Source organism: Amia ocellicauda, chromosome 14 (genome assembly GCF_036373705.1).
Source record: "Amia ocellicauda isolate fAmiCal2 chromosome 14, fAmiCal2.hap1, whole genome shotgun sequence".
NCBI lineage: Eukaryota > Metazoa > Chordata > Actinopteri > Amiiformes > Amiidae > Amia > Amia ocellicauda.
In genome coordinates this window covers 10,813,779-10,837,871 of record NC_089863.1, presented here as the reverse complement: position 1 = coordinate 10,837,871, position 24,093 = coordinate 10,813,779, and the positions used below count along the sequence as shown (strand labels likewise).

General features: G+C 43.4%; 1 protein-coding gene and 1 non-coding gene across 2 annotated transcripts; both read right to left on the bottom strand.

Annotated features, from left to right (window-relative positions):
- Positions 1–1,754: 1,754 nt before the first annotated feature.
- slc12a10.1 (solute carrier family 12 member 10, tandem duplicate 1) lies at positions 1,755–14,441 on the bottom strand. Its single transcript, XM_066722976.1, has 27 exons — positions 14,340–14,441; positions 13,024–13,462; positions 12,481–12,624; positions 12,030–12,105; positions 11,786–11,881; positions 10,183–10,322; positions 9,772–9,882; positions 9,382–9,493; positions 9,121–9,251; positions 8,717–8,801; positions 8,287–8,444; positions 7,819–7,926; positions 7,424–7,547; positions 7,189–7,290; positions 6,937–7,092; positions 6,699–6,798; positions 6,389–6,500; positions 5,993–6,127; positions 5,282–5,388; positions 5,052–5,134; positions 4,850–4,915; positions 4,602–4,706; positions 4,206–4,317; positions 3,907–3,993; positions 3,263–3,398; positions 2,985–3,052; positions 1,755–2,839 (listed from the first exon to the last, which is right to left on the bottom strand). Exons 2-27 carry the CDS (start codon positions 13,423–13,425, stop codon positions 2,698–2,700), a joined length of 3,198 nt encoding a protein of 1,065 aa, XP_066579073.1. The 5' UTR covers positions 13,426–13,462; positions 14,340–14,441; the 3' UTR covers positions 1,755–2,697.
- Positions 14,442–21,790: 7,349 nt separating this feature from the next.
- Positions 21,791–21,873, bottom strand: trnal-uaa (transfer RNA leucine (anticodon UAA)). Its single transcript has one exon. It is a non-coding gene; the product is annotated as a tRNA-Leu (tRNA).
- Between the last annotated feature and the right edge of the window lie 2,220 nt (positions 21,874–24,093).

Genomic DNA, 24,093 nt, shown 5'->3' with positions numbered 1-24,093 from the left:
GTGAGTACAAGCCGTTAGATGTCAGTATTAGCCACCTCTTAGGATAACAGCAGTTATGATATTAGTGACTCAATGCAGTTATCAGTCATCTCTTCAGTCTTCATTTTATAGTCTTCTACTTCTTCTTCCAAAATATTTTTATACTTAATATTATTATTTTGTGAAAGAATTGCAACCTCAAGCAGAAAAAAGCCAAACACGCACTCACATGGAAATGTAAGTGAATTTAGTAGGGAGACCAACAGTTGGGGCTATGTGTCCTTAATTTCTGTCTCCAGAGAGGCCAGAGAGCGTAGGAACAAAAATAATCATTTTTCCCAACTTAACAGGAGAAAATTACATGGAATTAATTCAGATGCAGATCCTAGTCTGAGCTCAAGTAGATACTCTCACACACACATGCAGCCTTTGTAAAAAAAAACAAAAAAACAAAAAAAAAAACATCAAATTGTATTGGCATGTTTCCGATCTTTCAAACTGTGTCTCCCCCTCCCACAGCAACTTATTTTGGAATTGGCGTGTATTTCGCTGTGAACGCTATCTGCCTATTCCAAGCCAGAGCCCAACGGCCTGCGGCACATGTATGTGGCTCGGGTGCTGAAAGGGCACTACACACTGGGCTCCTCCTTCATGAAAGTCCCACCTCTACGTTACCCTGCTGACCCCAATGACCGCTACGACAGCCTGGTGGACAACCCCCAGAACCCCTCAATGTTTGTCACTTTCCATGATGACCAGGCCTACCCTGAATACCTCATCACCTTCCAGTGACGCCCTCAACATTGACGCACCCTGATGCAGTTGTCAGGGGACAGGGCGGTTCCCATCTTCAAAGGTCTAAGTAAAGGGGGGTTCTTGCTTTCATTCCAAGTCAGGTCTTGACTTAATTTCCTGTTGATTCCAGTTGTATTGAAAATTAACTATCAAATCTGTATGAACCTGGCCTCCTTGAGGATTATAATAGACCATCCTCTTTGCTGTAGAAGTTCTTGATTGTCTGCCTTCCTCTCAGAGCTCTGATGTGTCTTCTGGTGGGTCTCCATTTATAATACATTAACAGTGCTGCTAATTGAACTGTGAAGTTTATATGAGGGTTTTAATGAATCAGCACCTCCTGGGGTTGCATGCCATATCTCTTCATATTTATGACAAAAAACTAAACAAAATTAAAAGTGAATACAATGGTAAAATATTGTCTGTCTAACTATTGTACTACAAACAGCTTTCTATCCTAAATAACCATGCCAACAAATCAATCAAACCATCAGGCAGCCAACTGATCAATTTTTGTGTATTTACAGATCACTTCCTATTTTTAGGGCAAACTCATCCAAAATAATAGTATTTTTGTTGTTGATTTTTTTTTTTTTTTGGGGGGGTCTTTAATCATTACATGGCATGATAACAAAATGTGAAATAATAATAATAATACACACTCCTTAAGTTTCTATCTCCTTATACACATAGATGATACTGATATAATCAATATCTGCTCTCGTCCATTCCCCATGGGAAGGAGACATGGCCACTGGCCTCAGAGATGGTGGGAGTTTAATTAAGTGTTTGGTTGTGAAGATGATTATATTCATGCATTTTAATATATCTGTAATGAAGGCAAGTGCTGTCAGATGTCAATTTCAACTGATAAACCCAACAGGATATTCAAATAAATCCCAAGAGAAACCTCACAGTGTCCCGGTTTCCTGTGTGTTTGTGTTCACATATGGTCCGTATATATAGTGCTGACATGCCAGTATATTAAGATCCTTTATTTACACCCATGAGATTTAATGAACAGTATATTGTGCACAGTCCGCTCTGTAACACCACTTACTTACGTTGACATTATTGAATGTGTTCATCTGCAAATAGTTGATGAAGCAGTACAGGGAGCAATATGCATGTGAGTATGTGTATATACATTCCATAATACATTCAATCAACTCAAATGTTCTCCCTAGAGCCATAAACAGGCAATTCCAGTTTTATAATATGTACAGTAGAAGCCAAGTGGGAGCCCTTTATGTCCTAATTTATATCTGAACGTTATGAATCTTCACCCCTCAATCATTTTGATAAATCTAATTATAATTATTATTGGAATGTGAGTTTGTGACATGAAAATCCAACTCAACCTTATTGAGAATAGTGAAACTGAAATGACTAACAAAAAGATTAGAATCTACAAAGCTATGATTTGAAATTGCCCTTCTAGAACTGTGTCAAACTAACAGATCATATATCAACACATGCAAACAGTATAACAATGCTCTTCACATGCAAAACAGCAGTGCCATTGCATTTTTGGTTCATTGGAGGTCGTGTCTCACAGACATATTACACCGGTGAAAATCACACACATCAACATAAAAGTCATATATGAAATATAATGATACATAGAAAAATATGCTTAATAAAAATAATATGAACACACTAGTGATGGATATATACCAGCTGAGCTGACAAAATTTCCTATAGGAAGAGCCACCACAATCTGAACCAGGAGAAAAGACTTCACCTGACAACGAAGTTAGACTGCAGACTCCAGAGCAGTGTGATTTGGTTGCTGAACTTCAGCTAAGTCAATTGCCCCATGCTGGCTGGCTTGCCTAGTGTGAGTCTAGAAGGTGTGCAGTGCCAGGTGGGGGGAAGGAAGGGAAAGTATATCCTTATACGTGTCTCAGCTTCTGTTCTTCCTCACTGGCAGTAGAAGGTGAGCACATTCTGCTGGTTCCCTCGGATCAGCAAGGCAGGGCATTGCAGGTTAAAGGTCAGCGTGTCCAGCCAGGCCATGTAGAGGCTGCTGGGACCGGCGTCTTTTTTCGGCACTGGCATGCTCCTGCAGGACAGAAGTCAAATGGCACAGGGAGTTAGCTCCAGCGTGCCAACAACAACAGTAGCTTACGGTCAAGGAGAAATCACTAGACTTTGCTTTTGTTTTTTGCCTTGTCTCTTTGTTTACTTTCTTTCTTATTCATACTCACACTAGGACCAGGGCTGCATCTCTGGAGTTCTGCCGGATGATCTCATTCAGTCGCACCATCCTCTCAGACTGTGTGAAGAGAGGGATAGAGAGAAAGAGAAAGAGAGAGAGAGAGAGAGGGATTTTCAGTACTGGAGTATCATTGAGCTTTTGCCCAGAATGCTATATGCTCTAAGATCTTCACTTGAGACCCTTGACTTTAAGCATTGGACAGTATGACCTCTCTTGTCTTGCAATAGCATCTGCTCTCCATCCCCCCCACCTGCATGCCGCCCTCACCTTCTGCCTCAGCGTGTCCATCTCCCTGTCTGAGATCTTCCATGGACACTCCTTCTTCAGCTCCTGTACGGCCACCTCCTCATGCATGATGTCATTCAGCCTGAAGGGGGCGACAGAGTCCTCGAACCGTTTCCTGCTGTTGGACAGAGACAGATAATGGTGGGTTAGGGATATGCATGTGTGTCACCCCACACCAGTACAGAGAAAATGACAAAGTAGAGAGATCTCTGAGCAGTGGTGGCAGCTTTTATGATGTCCCTGCAAGTCATCAATCAGGAATAACCTTGAAAAGAAGGCCCAATAATGCAGTCAATGAAGTAGCAGTGGTGAACACTTGGATAAAATGAAAGTCTGAAGAATTTATAGCTCTCCAGGACCAGACGTGGGCCGAAAGTGCTCACTGAGTTAGAGAAGAGAACCAGACAGCGTTTATGTTCCTGAGCAATGGTATATGGGGACTGGACAAACACTTCTCCTGCATCTGGAGTGATGGCGATTGTAGACAGTACATCTAAAACATGGGCATTTATCATTAAAAGTAAACCTTTGTTGATCAAGATGATTAGCAAAGCCTCATTGGCCTTCTTGACCTCTGGCAGTTGCGTGAGGAGACAGGAAGGTGACACAAGGAGTCCCACACTTACTTCTTGGGCTGGGGGGTACGCTCGCTGTCTGTCATCATGATGACGTCGTGGAAGTCCAGCCGGAACTTGCTGAGCAGTGACAGCATCCTGTTGGAACACAAGGCAGCGCTGTTACACTGGAGAATGGTGACTGGGAGAAAATTGTGCGTTATGATGGAGGTGTGGAGCAGGGCTCTGGACAGAGGTCACTAAACTGTACAGATCACAATCTAGACTGCATCCCTGGGTATGTAGCAACAGGTATAGTATGTATTAAGTGTAGCCCATTGCAGACAGTTCCCCCTGGAGGCCGAACTCACTCTTTGCGCTCCTCCTCCATGGACTCCTTGTCCCCCACGATGAAGACTCGCACTTTGCTCTGGTGCCAGCGCTTCCGGCGGGTCAACAGGTAGGGGATCAGGAGTGTCAGCCCTGGACAGAGGGGAGAGGTCAAGGTCATTACTGGTTTTAAATTGACAGAACATACTGGTACATTAACACTGCACTGAGCTTTGGAGTAGGGCTGGGAGTTAACTGAATGTGAGACTGAGGCTAACTAGCTTGACTTGGCACAGTCAATTTTCTCTTCTCTTTGACCATTGTTTCAGAAGCCCAAGCATCCCTGCAAACCACATGGATCTCACTTGGCCGCATCTTTACCCCTGAAAACGAGCTACTGCAGAGCCCGTGCAATCCCAGCACATGGAAATGCACACCTCCATCATCAGAAATCCAGTACACATCAATGGACCTCTTGCCCTGTTTCCTCTGGAACACGGTGTTGGTTTGCTTTTCCTCCACCATGTCTAAACTGGCATCATCTGCAATTCAGGAGAAGAGAGACAGTTAGTGAAAGATTAGCGGTATTTGTGTAATTAAATTATACTGAAATTAAATGTATACTGAAATTAAATGTATACTGTATAAACATTATATATATACAATACACAATTTATGTCCTTACCTGAATATTTGTCTTTGTCATTCTGTTGTGACTCATGTTTCTCTTCTGGTTCAAAAACAGGATTCTCTGTGTGAAAAACAGAAAAATATTATTAATAATAATAATAATAATAATAATAATAATAATAATAATAATAATAATAATAATAATAGCAATAATGTTAATAGTATTATTAATAATAATGATAATAATGAGTGCTTACCTAGAGACTGCATTTCGTCTGATATATCCAGTCCCTCGTTCATTCTCAGGAGACACACACCGTAGTTGAAGTCGAAAGCATCGCTGGAAAAGACAGTAACAAAATGTAAGCAAGACTGTACGTCCGTTCTCCTCTCCTGTAATCCCCCCTCCCCTGCAGCTACCACACCCAGGACACTTTGGGGCTGCACCACAGTGTGCCCACACGCCCATGTGGAGAGCTGCACTCACTATATAGTCCCAATGTAGTCCTCCAGGCTCTGAGGGGCAGCTTCCTGCCAGTTGGCCTTGAAGCCCATGAAGAGAGTGTTGGGCTTGAGCTTCCCCAGACCTGTGGCCTGAGAGAGAGAGTCAGTCAGTCAGTCAGTCAGTCGTGTGTATAGTTCTTTATATCCACAGACACATTAATTCTCCCAGTGTGTCCCTTCAAAATAATCCATATTGCCTCTTTAGCTGGAGGTGTCAGGGGAAGGCTGTACAGAGCTGTAGTCTAAAGTTTAGAGGTCAGATTAAGGCACTCTGCTGGTCTGAGTCACTCAACAGCACCTGTGTAATACATCATCACTCTTAGCCACCTGCTGGGCAACTGACATATTACTGCTCCTGTGTCACCTGAACTCTAACAGACATGGAATGGTCCATTATCCCCATAAGAGTGATGCAAGCAGGATAACTTGTGCCTGATTGTGTTTGGGAAGCAGCAAGAGATTCTGGTCTGTAACTTTCCCTCAATATGTCTCATAGCAGAGGGTTTGAAACAGAAAAACTGTGCAACAGCTTAGCAGCATGGTATTAGAGAGAAGGTCCCGGTTTGCAACTCATGTAAACAGACGCATTTTGTTTTGGTTTACCACCTCACCATAGAGAAGAAATTGCCTCTATAGTATACAAAGCTAAATACGTGTCAATTTACAATACCACAAGAAAGGGAGCCCCTCTGACCTGCATGAGGTTCCTGGCCCCGCTTCTCAGGTTGTCTCCAGCGAAGGGGGTGTAGAAAGCACGCACCCTCCTCTTATTCAGCCACTTCACCAGCCCACTGGTGCTGCGCCGCGGTAAGGCTGATTTGTCATCGTTCTGCAAGGAAAACTTTTTCACTGGGGTGGGGGGTGGGGGTCTTTACCATTACAGTTCATTCAGGGGGGTTGGGGTACCATTAAAGTTAAACGGTCCTGTTGGCCACAGAGCTGGAAACAAGGGTACTTGTAACTGTGTAAGCCATGATGGATTCAATTTTAATAACCTGGAAGAGAGGCCTGGGTTGTAACACAGTAAATCTACCTTTTATTGTATTTAATTTAATTAATTAATTAATTAATTTATTTTGGCCACGCCTACCATGATGATGTCCCCACAGATCATCAGGCTGACGTTCTTGGTGAAAGATCCCACAAAGTCCACCAGGGCTGGGCGGTGGTTGGGAGGCCCAGTCAAGACTAGACACTGGGGCCTGCAGGGAGAGGGAGTAAGAGAGAGGGAGAGGGAGGGAGAGAGAAAGGGAGAGGGAGAAAGAAAGAAAGAGAGAGAGATTGGTATAGATACACTGCACAGACTAACTCAGACTGAGCGAGAGGAAAGAGGAATTATGGAGTACAGTAAGACTGGAACATGGATTGGGAGACACAAAAACAATGAGCAGCATGATCACCTGAAGTTCTTGACGTGGTCCTCCACCCCAATCAAGGACACAGAGTAGGACAGGGCCATGTTGTAGGTCCCTGCTTGCATGGACGAGCCCCAGTTTACCTCTGGAGACAGACAGGCAGACACACACAATAAGAGGGTCAGTTAGAATCCAACAGAGAGAGAATGAGCTATGTGTGTGTGTGTGTGTGTGTGTGTGTGTGTGTTTTCATTGCCATTGTCCCCATCTTACAGTCTCTTACTTGGCTTTTTGTAGGCTACATAGCCCAGCAGGAAGAAGATAATGCTGGTAGTGAGGAGGGCCGCCCACCAGGTCAGCAAGAACATCAGCACCACAGAGATGACTGCCCCAAACAGAGCGACCCAGCGGTTATAGTAGCGGAACGAGGGCCTCCAGCCTACAGGGAGAGCCAACACACCCACCATACCGTGAGATTACATCACATAATGTGCCCAGGCAGCCTCTCCTAGTCTCCTGGTCTCTGCAGACTTACCTGGTGAATTGGTGATGGAGGCATGGAAACAGCTGAAGTTTATGAGGGCGTAGGAGCAGAGGAAAAAGTTGGAGATGATGGGAGCGATGACATTCAACTGGGCTGAGAAAGCAAGAGGAGGGGGAGGTGGATAGATTAAATTACAGACACACTGGCTAACTGTCTGACTGATACACTGACTGATTTTAAAGCAACATAGGGTGTATGTAAGCTCCTCCCAGTTTGCACTCCTCACCAATCAGAATGAAGGCCACTGTGATGATGAAGGTGAGGATGTAGCCTCTGATTGGCTCGTCATTTTTCCCATAACCCTTGGCAAAGAACCCAATCAAGGGATAAATATTGTCCCTGCAAAGGCACTGAGAGAGAAAGAGAGAGAGAGAGAGAGACAGAGGGAGGGGAGACAAAGAGGGAGACGGAGACGGAGAGGGTAAGCATGTATTAGCCTGAGCACAGTTATGCAAAATACATCCACACTTCTGGGATAAAACATGAAGAGTTCTAATGTTTCGGAAGAAGCTGTACAGTGCATTTATGGACACCTTCAAGCATCAACCACAGTAATCATTAAGTAACTGTGCCTTTTGCCCTTAAAATCACAGTTCGGAAGAACACACAGCTGATCCTTACCTGAAAGATCTTGGGTGCAGAGACCAGGAAGGCCAGAGCTGAGGAGAGACTCGCAGAGAAGATCCCAGCTGTGATCAGAGGGCCGAACCCAGATACCATACTGAGAACCTAACAGAGGGAGGGAAAGGGATTGGGGGGGGGTTGGGGGAGGGATAGAGGAGAGGTGAGAATGGGGTTGAAACACACGCCTTCACAGATTCCCCTTGAGAACAGCCTTCTTGGAATCCTGCAAGCAAACAGTGTTGGGCTGGAGAACTCTTGCAGCTGCAAAGGCTACACGTGTGAACTTTCTGCTAACAGTTGAGTACATCAATGCTAAGACAGAGAGAGAGAGAGGGAGAGAGAAAGAAAGAGAGAGAGGGAGAGAGGGAAGTCTCCTAGTTGGAGAGGGGTTAGCCCAAACCTCACATGGCTGGCCCACACAATGTCTTCCAGTAGGGCAATCATACACCATAGACTGAGCGGTACCTGGTAGCTGTTGGCCAGTCCAAAAGGACAGGTTCTGCTCAGCTTACAGGCAGTGAAGTTCCAGCGGTTTATGCAGCCCATCCCCTCACAAAAGCCAGTAAGATTTCCAGAGAGGGTGTCATTGATATTCCCAGAGGCATCGCGTACCACACATGATGCTGAGGGAGAGAGAGGGAGGGAGGAAGGCAGGAAGAGAGAGATTATTTAATTTGGCCCTGAATGACAGATTGGACTCTACAATAAGAACACTGCACCATGTCAGAGAGACAGGGAGGGAAGGGGAGAGAGAGAGAGTGTGTGTGAGAGAGAGAGACATTGGTGTGATCAATCCCCCATGATCCTGTTGCTAGTGTTAACCAGATGTGCATTTCATGTACACATCACCTTAGAGCCTTCCTTTAGCACTGGAGCAGATTGTGCTCAGTCTTACCAACAGAGGCGGAGATGCCCAAGTAGGACAGCGTTGTCCAGAATATCGCCATCAGAGTCCCCTTTGGAATGGCTGTCTCAGGGTCCTGCAAGGGAGAAAGCCTTCAATTCAAGATCTTCCCATGAACTCCAAGGCAGAGGCTGTGAGAACCTTTTGTGGGTTGTCCCTGTATATAGACGTGTGTATCCTCTGTCTTGTGCTTCTTGTTCCCACCTAACTTCTCAAATATTTAATTTGGCCTGATAAGTGGCTTTGATCATCTTTTCCTCAGTGTTTTCAAATAGATAAACCCTGACAAAACCTGCAGCAACCTGTCACTCCAGAGGCAGACTTTGTGCACTTTGGGCATGCATGCTGACCTCACTATTCATACTCATATTGCTATCCTAACCAGCCAGCCCTACCTTTAGGTCTCCAGAGATGTTGGCGCCTGACAGAATGCCAATGGCGGAAGGGAAAAAGATGGCAAACATCTGGAAGAAGCTGCCTTCCTCCCCTCTCCAGTCTGGCAGCAGGTTATCCACAAAAATGTCAGCTGCAGGAGATAGGGTTGGGGGGGGATTACACGTCAAAGGATGCATCTGTGTAAGAGTGATCTTGCAATAGGTATTAGGACTCTTCCTGGCATTGTGTTCCCAAGTGAAATATTCTGGGTGGATACTTACTTTTGTAGCTGAAGAACCCCATGGCTTGTTTTGTCTCAGTGGGTGGAATCACAGTGCCCACCAGGTAGTTGGTGAAGGCAACCATCAAGGCAAAAAAGAAGAAAACCTGGGTCTGAAATACATACACACACACATCAAAACTTTGCCATGGAAACCATGGAGTGTTATAATCCCTCCCATGCTCCTGCTGGTGCAATGCTTTGCCTTCCTGAGGTTTGAGTCAGGATAGCCAACAATAAAGATCACATAATGATTGCATCAAACCACGTGTTCCTGCTCTATTAAACTGCTGTGTGTTTTTTATATTTTACTACAAGTATGAAGATTTACCCCCTTTCTCTCCACCTCCCCGAGAGGCCAGGCCAGGCGAGAGAGAAGCCTGCCCCTTACCTTGCCTTCCCACTCCATGCCGGCAAGGGAGATGCCCAGCAGTCCAGTGATCGTGATAACTCCGATGATGCGCACGTCATTGAGGGGGTCCACCATCACAGAATCGTATTCCTGCAGGACACAAGGTACAGTAGTAATGACATTTCTGACCTTAGAACTCAGTTGGAAAAACATGAATCAATAAATAAATAAATAAACATTGTAGTCATGATGAATGTAGTCCAGTTTAGTCTGAACAATGAAATGTTGTGGAGTGGAAGCCAAAGCACGTTGTTGTTGGCATCCTCATTCTAGAGAACATAATCTCAGCAACTCTAATCCCTAACTGCATCTAGCAGGACTGTCCATTGACCCCCCCACCCTGGTCTACCCTGCCTGATTTCACAGAACGGCCAAAGAGATCTCCCTTACCACCAGCAGGTCTCTGACTGTCTCAGCAAAGCCCACAGTGTTCATGGCACAGGCGAGGGCGTTGGCGAAGGAGAACACAAGGCCAATGGGACCACCGATCTCTGGGCCCAGTGTCCTGGAGATCATGAAGTAGGTGCCTCCTGTGATAGTGACAGAGAGTGGACACTCTGGTCACAAACTAGAAACCACACAGGAACGTCTAAACATACACTCACCTAAAGGATTATTAGGAACACCATACTAATACTGTGTTTGACCCCCTTTGGCCTTCAGAACTGCCTTAATTCTACGTGGCATTGATTCAACAAGGTGCTGAAAGCATTCTTTACAAATGTTGGCCCATATTGATAGGATAGCATCTTGCAGTTGATGGAGATTTGTGGGATGCACATCCAGGGCACGAAGCTCCCGTTCCACCACATCCCAAAGATGCTCTATTGGGTTGAGATCTGGTGACTGCGGGGGACAGTTTAGTACAGTGAACTCATTGTCATGTTCAAGAAACCAATTTGAAATGATTCGACCTTTGTGACATGGTGCATTATCCTGCTGGAAGTAGCCATCAGAGGATGGGTACATGGTGGTCATAAAGGGATGGACATGGTCAGAAACAATGCTCAGGTAGGCCGTGGCATTTAAATGATGCCAAATTGGCACTAAGGGGCTTAAAGTGTGCCAAGAAAACATCCCCCACACCATTACACCACCACCACCAGCCTGCACAGTGGTAACAAGGCATGATGGATCCATGTTCTCATTCTGTTTACGCCAAATTCTGACTCTACCATCTGAATGTCTCAACAGAAATCGAGACTCATCAGACCAGGCAACATTTTTCCAGTCTTCAACTGTCCAATTTTGGTGAGCTTGTGCAAACTGTAGCCTCTTTTTCCTATTTGTAGTGGAGATGAGTGGTACCCGGTGGGGTCTTCTGCTGTTGTAGCCCATCCGCCTCAAGGTTGTACGTGTTGTGGCTTCACAAATGCTTTGCTGCATGCCTCGGTTGTAACGAGTGGTTATTTCAGTCAAAGTTGCTCTTCTATCAGCTTGAATCAGTCGGCCCATTCTCCTCTGACCTCTAGCATCAACAAGGCATTTTCGCCCACAGGACTGCCGCATACTGGATGTTTTTCCCTTTTCACACCATTCTTTGTAAACCCTAGAAATGGTTGTGCGTGAAAATCCCAGTAACTGAGCAGATTGTGAAATACTCAGACCGGCCCGTCTGGCACCAACAACCATGCCACGCTCAAAATTGCTTAAATCACCTTTCTTTCCCATTCAGACATTCAGTTTGGAGTTCAGGAGATTGTCTTGACCAGGACCACACCCCTAAATGCACTGAAGCAACTGCCATGTGATTGGTTGGTTAGATAATTGCATTAATGAGAAATTGAACAGGTGTTCCTAATAATCCTTTAGGTGAGTGTACATGATGGGAAGCAACGGGAAGTGCATTGTGAAGTGGAGCAGGATGCCGCTCCCCTAATGCAAACCCGGTGAGGGGATCTGAAGAGCCTGGTTTCCCAAGGTCCTGGTTTGACTTGCTTTTGACACACAGCTGACTTTAGGACAGTTGGCCCCCGCTGACAATGTCACGTACCCGAAATGACCTTCCCGTTGGTGGAGATTGCGGAGATGGACAGGGCGGTGATGGAGGTCACAATGACAGACATGAGGATAATCAGCCAGGTGAGGACTGGTGGAAAGAAGCAGAGCAATAGGTGAGCTGGGGCGGCGCATTACTGTGACTTTTTGCACATTGCATAATCTACAGAACAACTGCTTATTAATTACATGTTTTGTAAATTTTGTAAATGTAAATTTAAATAGAGTAGATGACTTACGGATGCCAGCTTGTGAAGTGATCCAGGGAAGCCGGAGAAAGAGAATCACTCCCCAGATATTCAGCATACAGCGGATCTGTACCAGGATGACAGCACAACACAGACTGGATCAATGGACACTGGGCGGACACTGACTGACTCTTGGCCTGACCTTCAATGGACTGCTCACTCTTACCTTTTTCCTTTTCACCACACCCAAATGGGTCTGCTCTGTCCATTCAGTGTGAATTGAGTGTAAAGTTTCTAAGCTGAGTTGTGTCTTCATCAAGTCACATTCAAAATGTTCTGTCCATCTCTATACCTTTCTACGAGGGCTGTTTGTGTCTGTACATGTGTGTAAATATGTCTGTCTGCACTCATGTGTGATCTCTCTGTATCTCTATCCTCCCTCCAATCCCCCCCCCATCTCATGTGTGATTGTGTGCTGTCGGATCTGGGTGCCAGTCCTCACCATAACTCCCCTCACCCAACCGAACCGGACAGGCTGCCTGCTGGGCTTGGATCCCAGATGGGCCTCCTCGTCCCGGGGAAGATCCATGATGGCAGGTAGGGTTCCCCCACCTGACTCGTCCATCTGACTGCCAACTTCCCCATCCTGTTAACACAAAGAGAGGCGAGGAAATCCTGTTGCGTGCTTACTGGTCTTTTTTTATTTTAGGTCAGTAGCGATGCATTCAAACCGAGCCGTTGGGGCAGTAAGAATACATGTTGGGAAGTTGAGAAATATGTTGGCAACTCAGGCTCCCATCCCACGATTAAAAAAAAAAAAATACACTGTGGGTAATAATCTTCCGATCTTCAGAAATTAGGGACACCTCATTCAAGAACAGCACCAGATTTATTTAGGAACAGAGGAAAAGAGAGATTGAGAGTTAGAGAGATATAGAGACAAAGAGACAGAGGAAGATCAAGAGAGAGTTTGAGAGACACCAAGACAGAGATCGACAGAGGTTTAATAAACAAAGCAAAAAGAATACCACTGTCCATGTCTTACATCCAAGGCCTTGCGCAGGGCATCCAGCGAGGGCCTGCTGTGCCTTAGTCGCCCTGGGGTCACGCTGTTGGCATAGAACATGTAGTGCGGCACGGCGTCGATGGTGCTGTAGATGGAGCAGCGCCGGGAGTCCCTCCTGTCGGACACACAGTCGATGCCATCAGGATCCTTGGAGAGGCCCACCTGCATCACCAGCCCGTCCTCAGTGCTGTTGCTGAATTGCGGGTTGTTGCTTATGCTGATGCCAGTGTTGCTGCCGTTGGTGGTGCTGGAGGGGGTGTGGGTGGCGGGGTGGGGGTAGGACGAGTACCTCGGGGGGGGGACCTCGTCGTTCAAGGAGTAGCGAGACCTCGGCAACACTCCTGGCTCATCCATGCTGGCTTTGAAGGTGTGTTGTCCCATTATATATGTATTTATGGAGCAAACCAATGAGAAAATCCTGAAAAGATTGCAGGGAATTGATAAAGATGTAGAAAATATAACAGTGAGAGGGGAGGTTTCTGAAAATTAGATTCCAAGTAATTTTGGCACAGTAACGACTGCTTTGTGGGCCTTTGGTTGGTTTTAGTGTTGTAAATAATACAAAATAACTCATTTATTTCACACAATAACCAAAACTACATAAAACTGAATATTCCAGAATCTGCAGGATGTTATCCCCCAGATGATCTTGGCAGCTCGATAACGCTGTCAGAGCGACTTCTCCAGTGCTGACACTGAAGGACAAGCCGCAGGGGTAGCCTGTCACTCAAACACACTGTGCAGGTAGAGCTCTCCCTCTGCCCTAGACCAAGGGGAACAAGAACCAGGGGAAAGAGTCTGTATCTAAAGAGTTATGTCCGCTGTGAACATGCCCCAGGAAAACTTGCAAATACATCAGTTCCTTTTCTTTAAACAACATTATCCAATTTTCCAAAATATACAAATCGTTTCATTGTTTTCTTAGCACACATGCATTAATAATATGCATTGCTGATTAAAATGTCTAAACCAATGATGGGATTGCCAGGCCACTGTTCAAGTGTTATTTTTAATTTAATTGAACACTACACAATGCCATATACTATTGTATGTATTGTTAAACCACTTACACGCTTAACTTTTACACTTTTCAACTTTTCGAATACTGCCGTAGTTAAAACAAGAACAGACAAATCGAGAATTAGCTTTTGGATGAAGTGACCTCTGACCACTGATATTAATGTCTAAACACACGTTTTGTCAGAATAATAAACATGAAAAAATATAAGTATATTCGTTAATTCATTAAATTTACATTGATACTATTATATATAATTATATAACTATCCACTTACCACTATTTCTCCTGCAGCTGTCGAAAATCACTACATCAATCCTGAACTATATGTCCCGGAGTCAAATGGTTTAACAGCAGCCTATCTGACACATTGCAGGGGGTTGCGATAAACTGCAATTTCTCAATCGGCGACTAGAATATATACCTGAAGACGAGCCACACACACGATAAGCAAAAAGCAAACACACACACGCAGAGATTAAATTACACAAGCAATTGTTTGCACAGTACCTGTATAAGCACACAGACTGAATTCCATATAGCCTACCACCGCCAGCATAAAACTATCGGGTTCATCTTTTGTTTCTAACGTGATTTTGATGAAAAAGTTCTTGGCGCAAAGTGAGAGATACAATATTGCAAAATTAATTACGCTAATTGGTGTTTAATTGTTATGATTGTGTTCTTACTATTATTATCCCCTTATGTTCAGATAATCTGCAGCAGATAAGCAAACGTTAGATTTACTTGAAATGGCAATCCCTGTCTTTCGTTCTTTTTCTTTTTCGTCCCTGCGCTAAAACATTCATAGGCCTACTTATTATTAATTATGAGTAATTTTGTATTTTTTTTATTAACATGTGGGTAAAGTGTTTATTTAATCATACAATTCTATAGCGTTTTGTGTATTTATATTCAATTCAATTTATGTTATAACATTCTTGTAGAAAGAATTTTGTATGTATCGATGTATAACCGGTAATGTTAGAACCTATATGGGGAGAGCAATTCAACCCAATATAAATTATTGTAATGTTATAATAATAATGACAATAATACTAATAACATATTATTAGTAGTAGAATATTATTAGTATTATTATTATTGAATGTCTAATTCCAGTTCTCAAAATGAATTGCTCAGTTATATAAAATAATTTCCAAATGGATTGATTGTCAGGTCCCAGAGCACAATAACACGCTTTAGGGCATTTAAACAGCAACAACAACAACAACAACAACAACAACAACAACAATAATAATAATAATAATAATAATAATAATAATAATAATAATAATGCAAGAGAACAATACTCAATGGTTCAATTGCAACGAACTAACCGGGGATGATTCCTGGCTTACGCAGCTCCGTGCACTCACAACGAATGTGTTAGTTCAAAGACAACACAACTTTATGTTAAAATTTACCAAATTACAAAACAATAATGTGTATTGTTAACACAATAATGTGCATGTTAGTGTTGTCCTTGAACAAACACAGAAAGTGTTACATTTAACACATTAGTTCGAGTATACTAACTCTGCAAGTTCGTTGCAATTGATAGTGTTTGTTCTCATTATTATTATTATTATTATTATTATTATTATTATTATTATTATTATTATTATTATTTGCTGGATATTCCCTATATTACATATTTTCAGTATGTTAATTTCCGGCTCAGTTAATATCAAGGTTAATTTGTTTAGAAATAGGATTCGATTATTATATCTCGCCTGGCATATAGGAAGGGGGGTATGAGGGACGACTCATAACATCTTCCTTAAAAATGCAACTAGTAGGCTACTACTGCTACTTCTACAACAATAAGAACTACACAACTGCTACTGAGCCTCCGAGGCCGTGGCGGTGTTATAATGTGAGTAAAGGTCACTGCTCACACAGTCACACTCAATAAAGCGTGATTCCGTTCGTGGGCCAGTCTAACTTTCTGGGAAATGCAGTGGGGACTTAATTGCATCTGAGCTGTGTAGTCATTGCCCCTTTCCAGATACACAGGGCAGAGACGATCTGTAGCGATTTAAACTGCCTTTACAACGCACCATATCTTTACAAATATGTATTTATTCATATAGAGGGAGAGAGGGCTATTTACATATTTCACCTGGAACACCTGGTTTACTTATTAACATCCTGATAAAGTGGTCTAATTTCCCATTTCTCCGAGATCGAAAGATACCAGTCAAACAAACATTGCCACTGTCTGCCGAGCGATTGCCCTCTATAATTACACGTTATCTCCGCAATGATGCGCTCATAGTAGCATTACTGTTTGGGAGAGTGCTATGGCAGTCACAGACACACTGTAAACCAGTGTGGAAACCATATTTGCAACCCCTAGTACGTGTCTGGTAGCTTTGTGATCCGTTAGTTGGGTCTCAGTAAATTACGTTGCTACAACGATGTGGCAACATTGTGTGTTAGCAGCGGTTCTGCCACTGGTTCCACCTAAAACACTGTGGACCCAAATGGTTCTGCAAGGGCCAAACACTTTCAGGGGCCTAGACCAAATAAAAATATGTGTTTACCTGACATTATAACCTTCAATGTTAAACTTCACACGCCATCACAGATTATTTTATTTATCAGTGGCCACTTTCTAGTACCACTTTGTAACAAGCATGATGGTGTTATATTACCCTGACTGTCAGGAAGAGCTGTGGGGAAGCATTTCAGTGTTGTACAGAGATTTGATGTTTCAATTTGTTTTGCCCGCTTGCAGATCTGTGACATGTCCTGCAATAGATGTGATTCCGGTGACCCTCTGCATCCCCCTTGGACACATCTCCCGCTCTTGGGACTGGATAAAGGGAATCAAAGGATGGCTCAGGCTCTCTTCCCATTGGCATACCCTCCTGTCTGTGAAAATGGAACAAGACCCAGATTACATAATCAAGGACCTACTAACCTACTTCCCCTCAACTGGAGCTGATTCTTAATTGAACTCCGGATGGTCATCCTATCTAAACCTTGTCTCTTATTCTCAGCTCTGAGGTGTGCTGGGTGCTGTTGTTCTTGCCCTTTGTTTCAGTACATGCCTAGGTTAGTACTTAGGTTAGGAAATCCAGAAGGCTTTGCCCAGAGTGTCTTTCAGGGTCTTTGTGTTTGCATGATATCTGATATCAAAAAAGACAAACTGAGGCATGACCAGGATGGGGTACAGTGTGCCCATACTCAGAAGTTACAAGAAGATAGCTCTTGAAATTAATGTGTAATAGGAGTATAATTATTATTATTAGTAGCAGCAGCTGTATATATATATATATATATATATATATATATATATATATATATATACACTCACCTAAAGGATTATTAGGAACACCTGTTCAATTTCTCATTAATGCAATTATCTAACCAACCAATCACATGGCAGTTGCTTCAGTGCATTTAGGGGTGTGGTCCTGGTCAAGACAATCTCCTGAACTCCAAACTGAATGTCTGAATGGGAAAGAAAGGTGATTTAAGCAATTTTGAGCGTGGCATGGTTGTTGGTGCCAGACGGGCCGGTCTGAGTATTTCACAATCTGCTCAGTTACTGGGATTTTCACGCACAACCATTTCTAGGGTTTACAAAGAATGGTGTGAAAAGGGAAAAACATCCAGTATGCGGCAGTCCTGTGGGCGAAAATGCCTTGTTGATGCTAGAGGTCAGAGGAGAATGGGCCGACTGATTCAAGCTGATAGAAGAGCAACTTTGACTGAAATAACCACTCGTTACAACCGAGGTATGCAGCAAAGCATTTGTGAAGCCACAACACGTACAACCTTGAGACGGATGGGCTACAACAGCAGAAGACCCCACCGGGTACCACTCATCTCCACTACAAATAGGAAAAAGAGGCTACAATTTGCACAAGCTCACCAAAATTGGACAGTTGAAGACTGGAAAAATGTTGCCTGGTCTGATGAGTCTCGATTTCTGTTGAGACATTCAGATGGTAGAGTCAGAATTTGGCGTAAACAGAATGAGAACATGGATCCATCATGCCTTGTTACCACTGTGCAGGCTGGTGGTGGTGGTGTAATGGTGTGGGGGATGTTTTCTTGGCACACTTTAGGCCCCTTAGTGCCAATTGGGCATCGTTTAAATGCCACGGCCTACCTGAGCATTGTTTCTGACCATGTCCATCCCTTTATGACCACCATGTACCCATCCTCTGATGGCTACTTCCAGCAGGATAATGCATCATGTCACAAAGGTCGAATCATTTCAAATTGGTTTCTTGAACATGACAATGAGTTCACTGTACTAAACTGGCCCCCACAGTCACCAGATCTCAACCCAATAGAGCATCTTTGGGATGTGGTGGAACGGGAGCTTCGTGCCCTGGATGTGCATCCCACAAATCTCCATCAACTGCAAGATGCTATCCTATCAATATGGGCCAACATTTCTAAAGAATGCTTTCAGCACCTTGTTGAATCAATGCCACTTAGAATTAAGGCAGTTCTGAAGGTGAAAGGGGGTCAAACACAGTATTAGTATGGTGTTCCTAATAATCCTTTAGGTGAGTGTATATATTCCTTCTTGGAATCCTGCAAGCAAACAGTGTTGGGCTGGAGAACTCTTGCAGCTGCAAAGGCTACACGTGTGAACTTTCTGCTAACAGTTGAATACATCAATGCAAAGACAGAGAAAGAGAGAGAGAGAGAGAGAGAGAGAGAGAGAAGACCTCCCTGTATGTGTTATCATTGATTTGCGATGATCTATTCTTTTCATGGCAAACAACTGGAACCCACAAAGACCTTACACTATCTCACCTGAGAAATTCCTGACTAACCTGTCCTTGCAAAGCAGAAAGAGAGAGGGAGAAAGAGAGACACCCAAGGATACTTTATTATGCAATAGAAACTGGTCTTATATTTGTATCTTTATCCCTTTTATCTGTGCAAATGTTCTCTCACAACTTTATCACTCTGCAATACTCTCTCCCTCTCACCAGAAATCCCCCTTCCCCCCTCCCAAAACCCAGACCTACACCACACCACCTCACTGCCCTCTCTGCTTTGTCTTTTCTCTCTTTTTCATTTTACTATGAATCCCCTGTTTCTGAAGGATACAAACATCTTCCACTTTACAACTGTCCCCATTATTACAAGGTGATTATTATTATTATTATTATTATTATTATTATTATTATTATTATTATTATTATTATTATTACTACCATTACCACCAGTCTTAAAAAAAACGTCTATTCAAGGGTCAATTTTTAATTGTGAAGACAAATACATCCACATAACAGGACAATTGACGGGCCTCTTCAATACAATGCAGACGCACAGAGAAGGGCTGCACTCTGGACCCAATTTCCGCGCTTTACTGGGCAGACGGATAGATACCAAACTGGTTTGTTCTAGATATTACAAGACACAAGGTGCACAAAGTGCGGTGACTAACGAAGACCCGAGGTGACAGGGATCAAGGTAATCTGTTCATTTTTTATAGTTTGTTAATGAGAAAATAGCTTTTAAAATATTCCAGTTCTGTAGACTACATCTTTATAGTCGGTTTTCCGAGAATCACATACTTTTTGTTGGAAAATGTCATTATGGTTTCCATAATTCCATCTACCAAGGATTTTTGAAACGGTGGATTTCTTGGTAAAATGGGATGGGAACGTGACTGATTTTATTCACACAGCCCCCTCCCCAAGCATTCATAACATATCATTTAAAATTCAATTTGCGCTCCGACTGCACTCTCAGCCATTCCTTCACCTGCTAACCGAAAATCACTGTGCTCCACAACTCCGCAGCTGTGAACATGCGACCACCCCTCCTCTCCTCTCCACAATTAAAGAAAGAAGTCAACAGTTGAATTCCGTTATGAACAATAGATGACAAAAGGCAATTTCCCGAATGAAAGGAGGGGGGTCCTGTACACTGCAGACGACTTATTTTTTCTATTTCGACAGCCCCGATCGACCCGTCCCGATTACCAGTCCATTGTAGAGGGTTACCTAAACGAACTTGATGTGTCTGGGTTGTGGGATTATAGGAAACAGAAACGCTTTGATGGCGGAGAAGAAAACCACCCACCTCCCTCCACGATCGGCCCAAATACCGACATTGCACCTCGTCTATCTCCCACAGAGTTAATGGGTGTATTGTATCTGTTGGGAGACTTGCTAATTGGTGGCTTTACTAATTGATCTGTTTTAATTTTGGAACGGCTCGATACATGAATGTTAGTTTGTAATTGTTGATCTTTTCACTCCGGCTTTTTAATATGCAACGTTTTAAAAGCCGACAGTTGCAAATAGGTTACCTCATGCGGACAGTTTTTTAACTACATATAATAATAATAATAATAATAATAAGAAGAAGAAGAAGAAGAAGAAGAAGAAGAAGAAGAAGAAGAAGAAGAAGAAGAAGCAAGCGGTTCGTTAGCGATTGACATTCAGTTGATCAATATTAGGCCTATTACAATGTACACTCACCTAAAGGATTATTAGGAACACCTGTTCAATTTCTCATTAATGCAATTATCTAACCAACCAATCACATGGCAGTTGCTTCAATGCATTTAGGGGTGTGGTCCTGGTCAAGACAATCTCCTGAACTCCGAACTGAATGTCTGAATGGGAAAGAAAGGTGATTTAAGCAATTTTGAGCGTGGCATGGTTGTTGGTGCCAGACGGGCCGGTCTGAGTATTTCACAATCTGCTCAGTTACTGGGATTTTCATGCACAACCATTTCTAGGGTTTACAAAGAATGGTGTGAAAAGGGAAAAACATCCAGTATGCGGCAGTCCTGTGGGCGAAAATGCCTTGTTGATGCTAGAGGTCAGAGGAGAATGGGCCGACTGATTCAAGCTGATAGAAGAGCAACTTTGACTGAAATAACCACTCGTTACAACCGAGGTATGCAGCAAAGCATTTGTGAAGCCACAACACGTACAACCTTGAGGCGGATGGGCTACAACAGCAGAAGACCCCACCGGGTACCACTCATCTCCACTACAAATAGGAAAAAGAGGCTACAATTTGCACAAGCTCACCAAAATTGGACAGTTGAAGACTGGAAAAATGTTGCCTGGTCTGATGAGTCTCGATTTGTGTTGAGACATTCAGATGGTAGAGTCAGAATTTGGCGTAAACAGAATGAGAACATGGATCCATCATGCCTTGTTACCACTGTGCAGGCTGGTGGTGGTGGTGTGGGGGATGTTTTCTTGGCACACTTTAGGCCCCTTAGTGCCAATTGGGCATCGTTTAAATGCCACGGCCTACCTGAGCATTGTTTCCGACCATGTCCATCCCTTTATGACCACCATGTACCCATCCTCTGATGGCTACTTCCAGCAGGATAATGCACCATGTCACAAAGGACGAATCATTTCAAATTGGTTTCTTGAACATGACAATGAGTTCACTGTACTAAACTGGCCCCCACAGTCACCAGATCTCAACCCAATAGAGCATCTTTGGGATGTGGTGGAACGGGAGCTTCGTGCCCTGGATGTGCATCCCACAAATCTCCATCAACTGCAAGATGCTATCCTATCAATATGGGCCAACATTTCAAAGAATGCTTTCAGCACCTTGTTGAATCAATGCCACGTAGAATTAAGGCAGTTCTGACGGTGAAAGGGGGTCAAACACAGTGTTAGTATGGTGTTCCTAATAATCCTTTAGGTGAGTGTATATATGTATGAGTCTTTGGAATAAGAACGTGAATGAAATCAAAAGAATCCTGTTTACCAGAAGTGGGGTTCGAACCCACGCGGACATTCGTCCATTGGATCTTAAGTCCAACGCCTTAACCACTCGGCCATCCTGGTCGATGATGAATTTCCTTATATTGCTGTGACATAAGACATTTTGTCCTTCCTGGTAGTAGAAAATCAAGTACACAATCACGGGTTCTTATAGTAACATTACAAAACTACTTAACAGGAAATACAGTTGCATCCCTATATTGTGTGGCCTGTTTAAATTCCCACCTGCTTCACCGTGGAAGCCATGGCTTAACAGGTTCACTGTAGCAAATGTACCATTTAAATTAAGAGTAAATTCATGAATGAGGAGAATTGAAGTGAAATAAAACCTGAACACACTGTGAACACTGCCACATCCAGGGCTATGACCCCCCCCACACACACACACACACTCCTTCCTCACTGGCAGTAGAAGATGAGCAAGTTCTGCTGGTTCCCTCCGAACAGCAAAGTGGAACATCAGCTGTTAAAGATCAGAGAACAGAGAACAGAGAGGCTTCTTGGAGAAAACACTGTTAGTCAGGTGTTCAATCCTCCTGTTGCCCAAGAGGAAAGAGTGTGCAGTTTCTCCCAGAAGCCATCAGGACACTATGTACCTTCACCCTATCTCAGTGTGTGTGTGTTGGCAGTGCCTGTCTGTACCAGTTGTGTGCTGTATGGGGATCTGATCAATTCTGGGCCCTGAAAGTGTACTATTTATTAACTGCAATTGAATGGCCTGTATTGATCATAGTGACTCAAGGGACCTGGTTGTACATTGTTTCACAGAGGGTTAGGGAGGGCAGTTCTGTTTAAATCAGAAATACTGGTACTGTTACATACTCCCTGATGTCAAGACCTGATAGAAAGGCAAAGATGACCCAAATTCTGTTATTAATTATTATTTTATTATCTTTCAGTTGTTTATAGAATCTACTGTTAAACTAATATCTGGAGCCAAATTCCACAAACAACAGCTTGCTCTATCAATATGTGCCTGTCTTTCTATCTACCTGCCTATCTGTCTTGCTTTGAAATTTTGTTTGCCTTGAAAATCCTTGTGCAATTTGTGTAATGAAATGTAAGTTTCAAAGGTCCCTTGATTTCTGAATACCATCAACACATGGGTCTGACAATAAAGTCCCAATAAAGTCCCAATAAAGTCTACAGAATCAGTGAAGCAGTCCACAGGTTGGCCGCTGTTTGCCCGGTCTTTAATCAGCAAGGAGGACCACCTGTGGTCCCTGCAGGGCTGTTGCTCTCCAGTCGCAGGACTAGGTATGGCCAGTTTTATTGCTGTATTCTAATCTAGCTCTATCTTGGAAACAGACCATCTATTTTCCCTCACATCTTAGTCCATTCACATCGGGGGCCTGTGCTGGGATCCATGTGTGGAGAGTGCTCTGCTGTGGGCTCTGTCTACCAGGGACATGTGGACATTTTGGACCAAATCATTTTTTTTACCTACTCACCAGTTGCATGTTCCAAGCTTGCACCACAAGATTTGTACTTACTACAGATTATATATACAAATGTGACTGTTTGCAGCTTGGGGGATTTTGGGATCTGCGAGGAGGTTAAAGTCTGGATTTGGTCCAGGCCTCAGTGAAACTGTGCAGATCAATGGCATCAAAAGCACTTCTATGGCCAACTGCTGCTCATAATCCCTGCCACTAGGGGCATTGTTGTCTGCTGTGTAACACAGCTAGCTCGCAGACTCCCTAGCAAGGAGTTTCTCAAACTGGGGTCTGTGTCTCCCCATGGGTCAGAGGCAAAATCTTTACCAATAATCCCAACCCTGAAAAAAAAAAAAACATATATCTTTTTTGAAATACATATTTTAGATGATCAATTATGAAAGAACGTACAGGCCCATCCATCTCATTAGAAGTGAGTTGAACTCTTCTTTGAATCTGAACTTGTCAGCTAAGAATAAGGTTATATGTTCTCAATTTTCCTTTTATTAACGTAGTATAATGAGGCAGTTGATTTTTTGTAGGCGGGGGTCCTCAGCCAGAATTTGGTTGGCAAATGGGTCCTTGGTAACAAAACGTTTGGGAACCCCTGCCCTATAGCAGACCTTTGCTTGACAATCATTTTAGCTTATTTTCTAGACGACACCGTTCTGACAGTGAAATATAAATAACAATATAAGTACAGTATGTTGTCAGGTTTACGGCTTTTCTTCTGAATTCTGCCCACACCATAATGCAAGAGGCACATTCAATATACAGATTTACTTCACCTTTTTTTAAAGAAAAGACGTTCCACACATGCACGCATTACAAACATGATGGATCCTAT

Excerpts from the sequence above, each read along its gene's own strand:
- slc12a10.1 (XM_066722976.1), bottom strand. The coding sequence starts at position 13,425 with ATGGGACAACACACCTTCAAAGCCAGCATGGATGAGCCAGGAGTGTTG. Across the intron at positions 9,252-9,381 it reads GGGGTTCTTCAGCTACAAAA|CTGACATTTTTGTGGATAAC; the intron begins GTAAGTATCCAC and ends TATCTCCTGCAG. Across the intron at positions 7,927-8,286 it reads GACTGGCCAACAGCTACCAG|GTTCTCAGTATGGTATCTGG; the intron begins GTACCGCTCAGT and ends TCCCTCTGTTAG.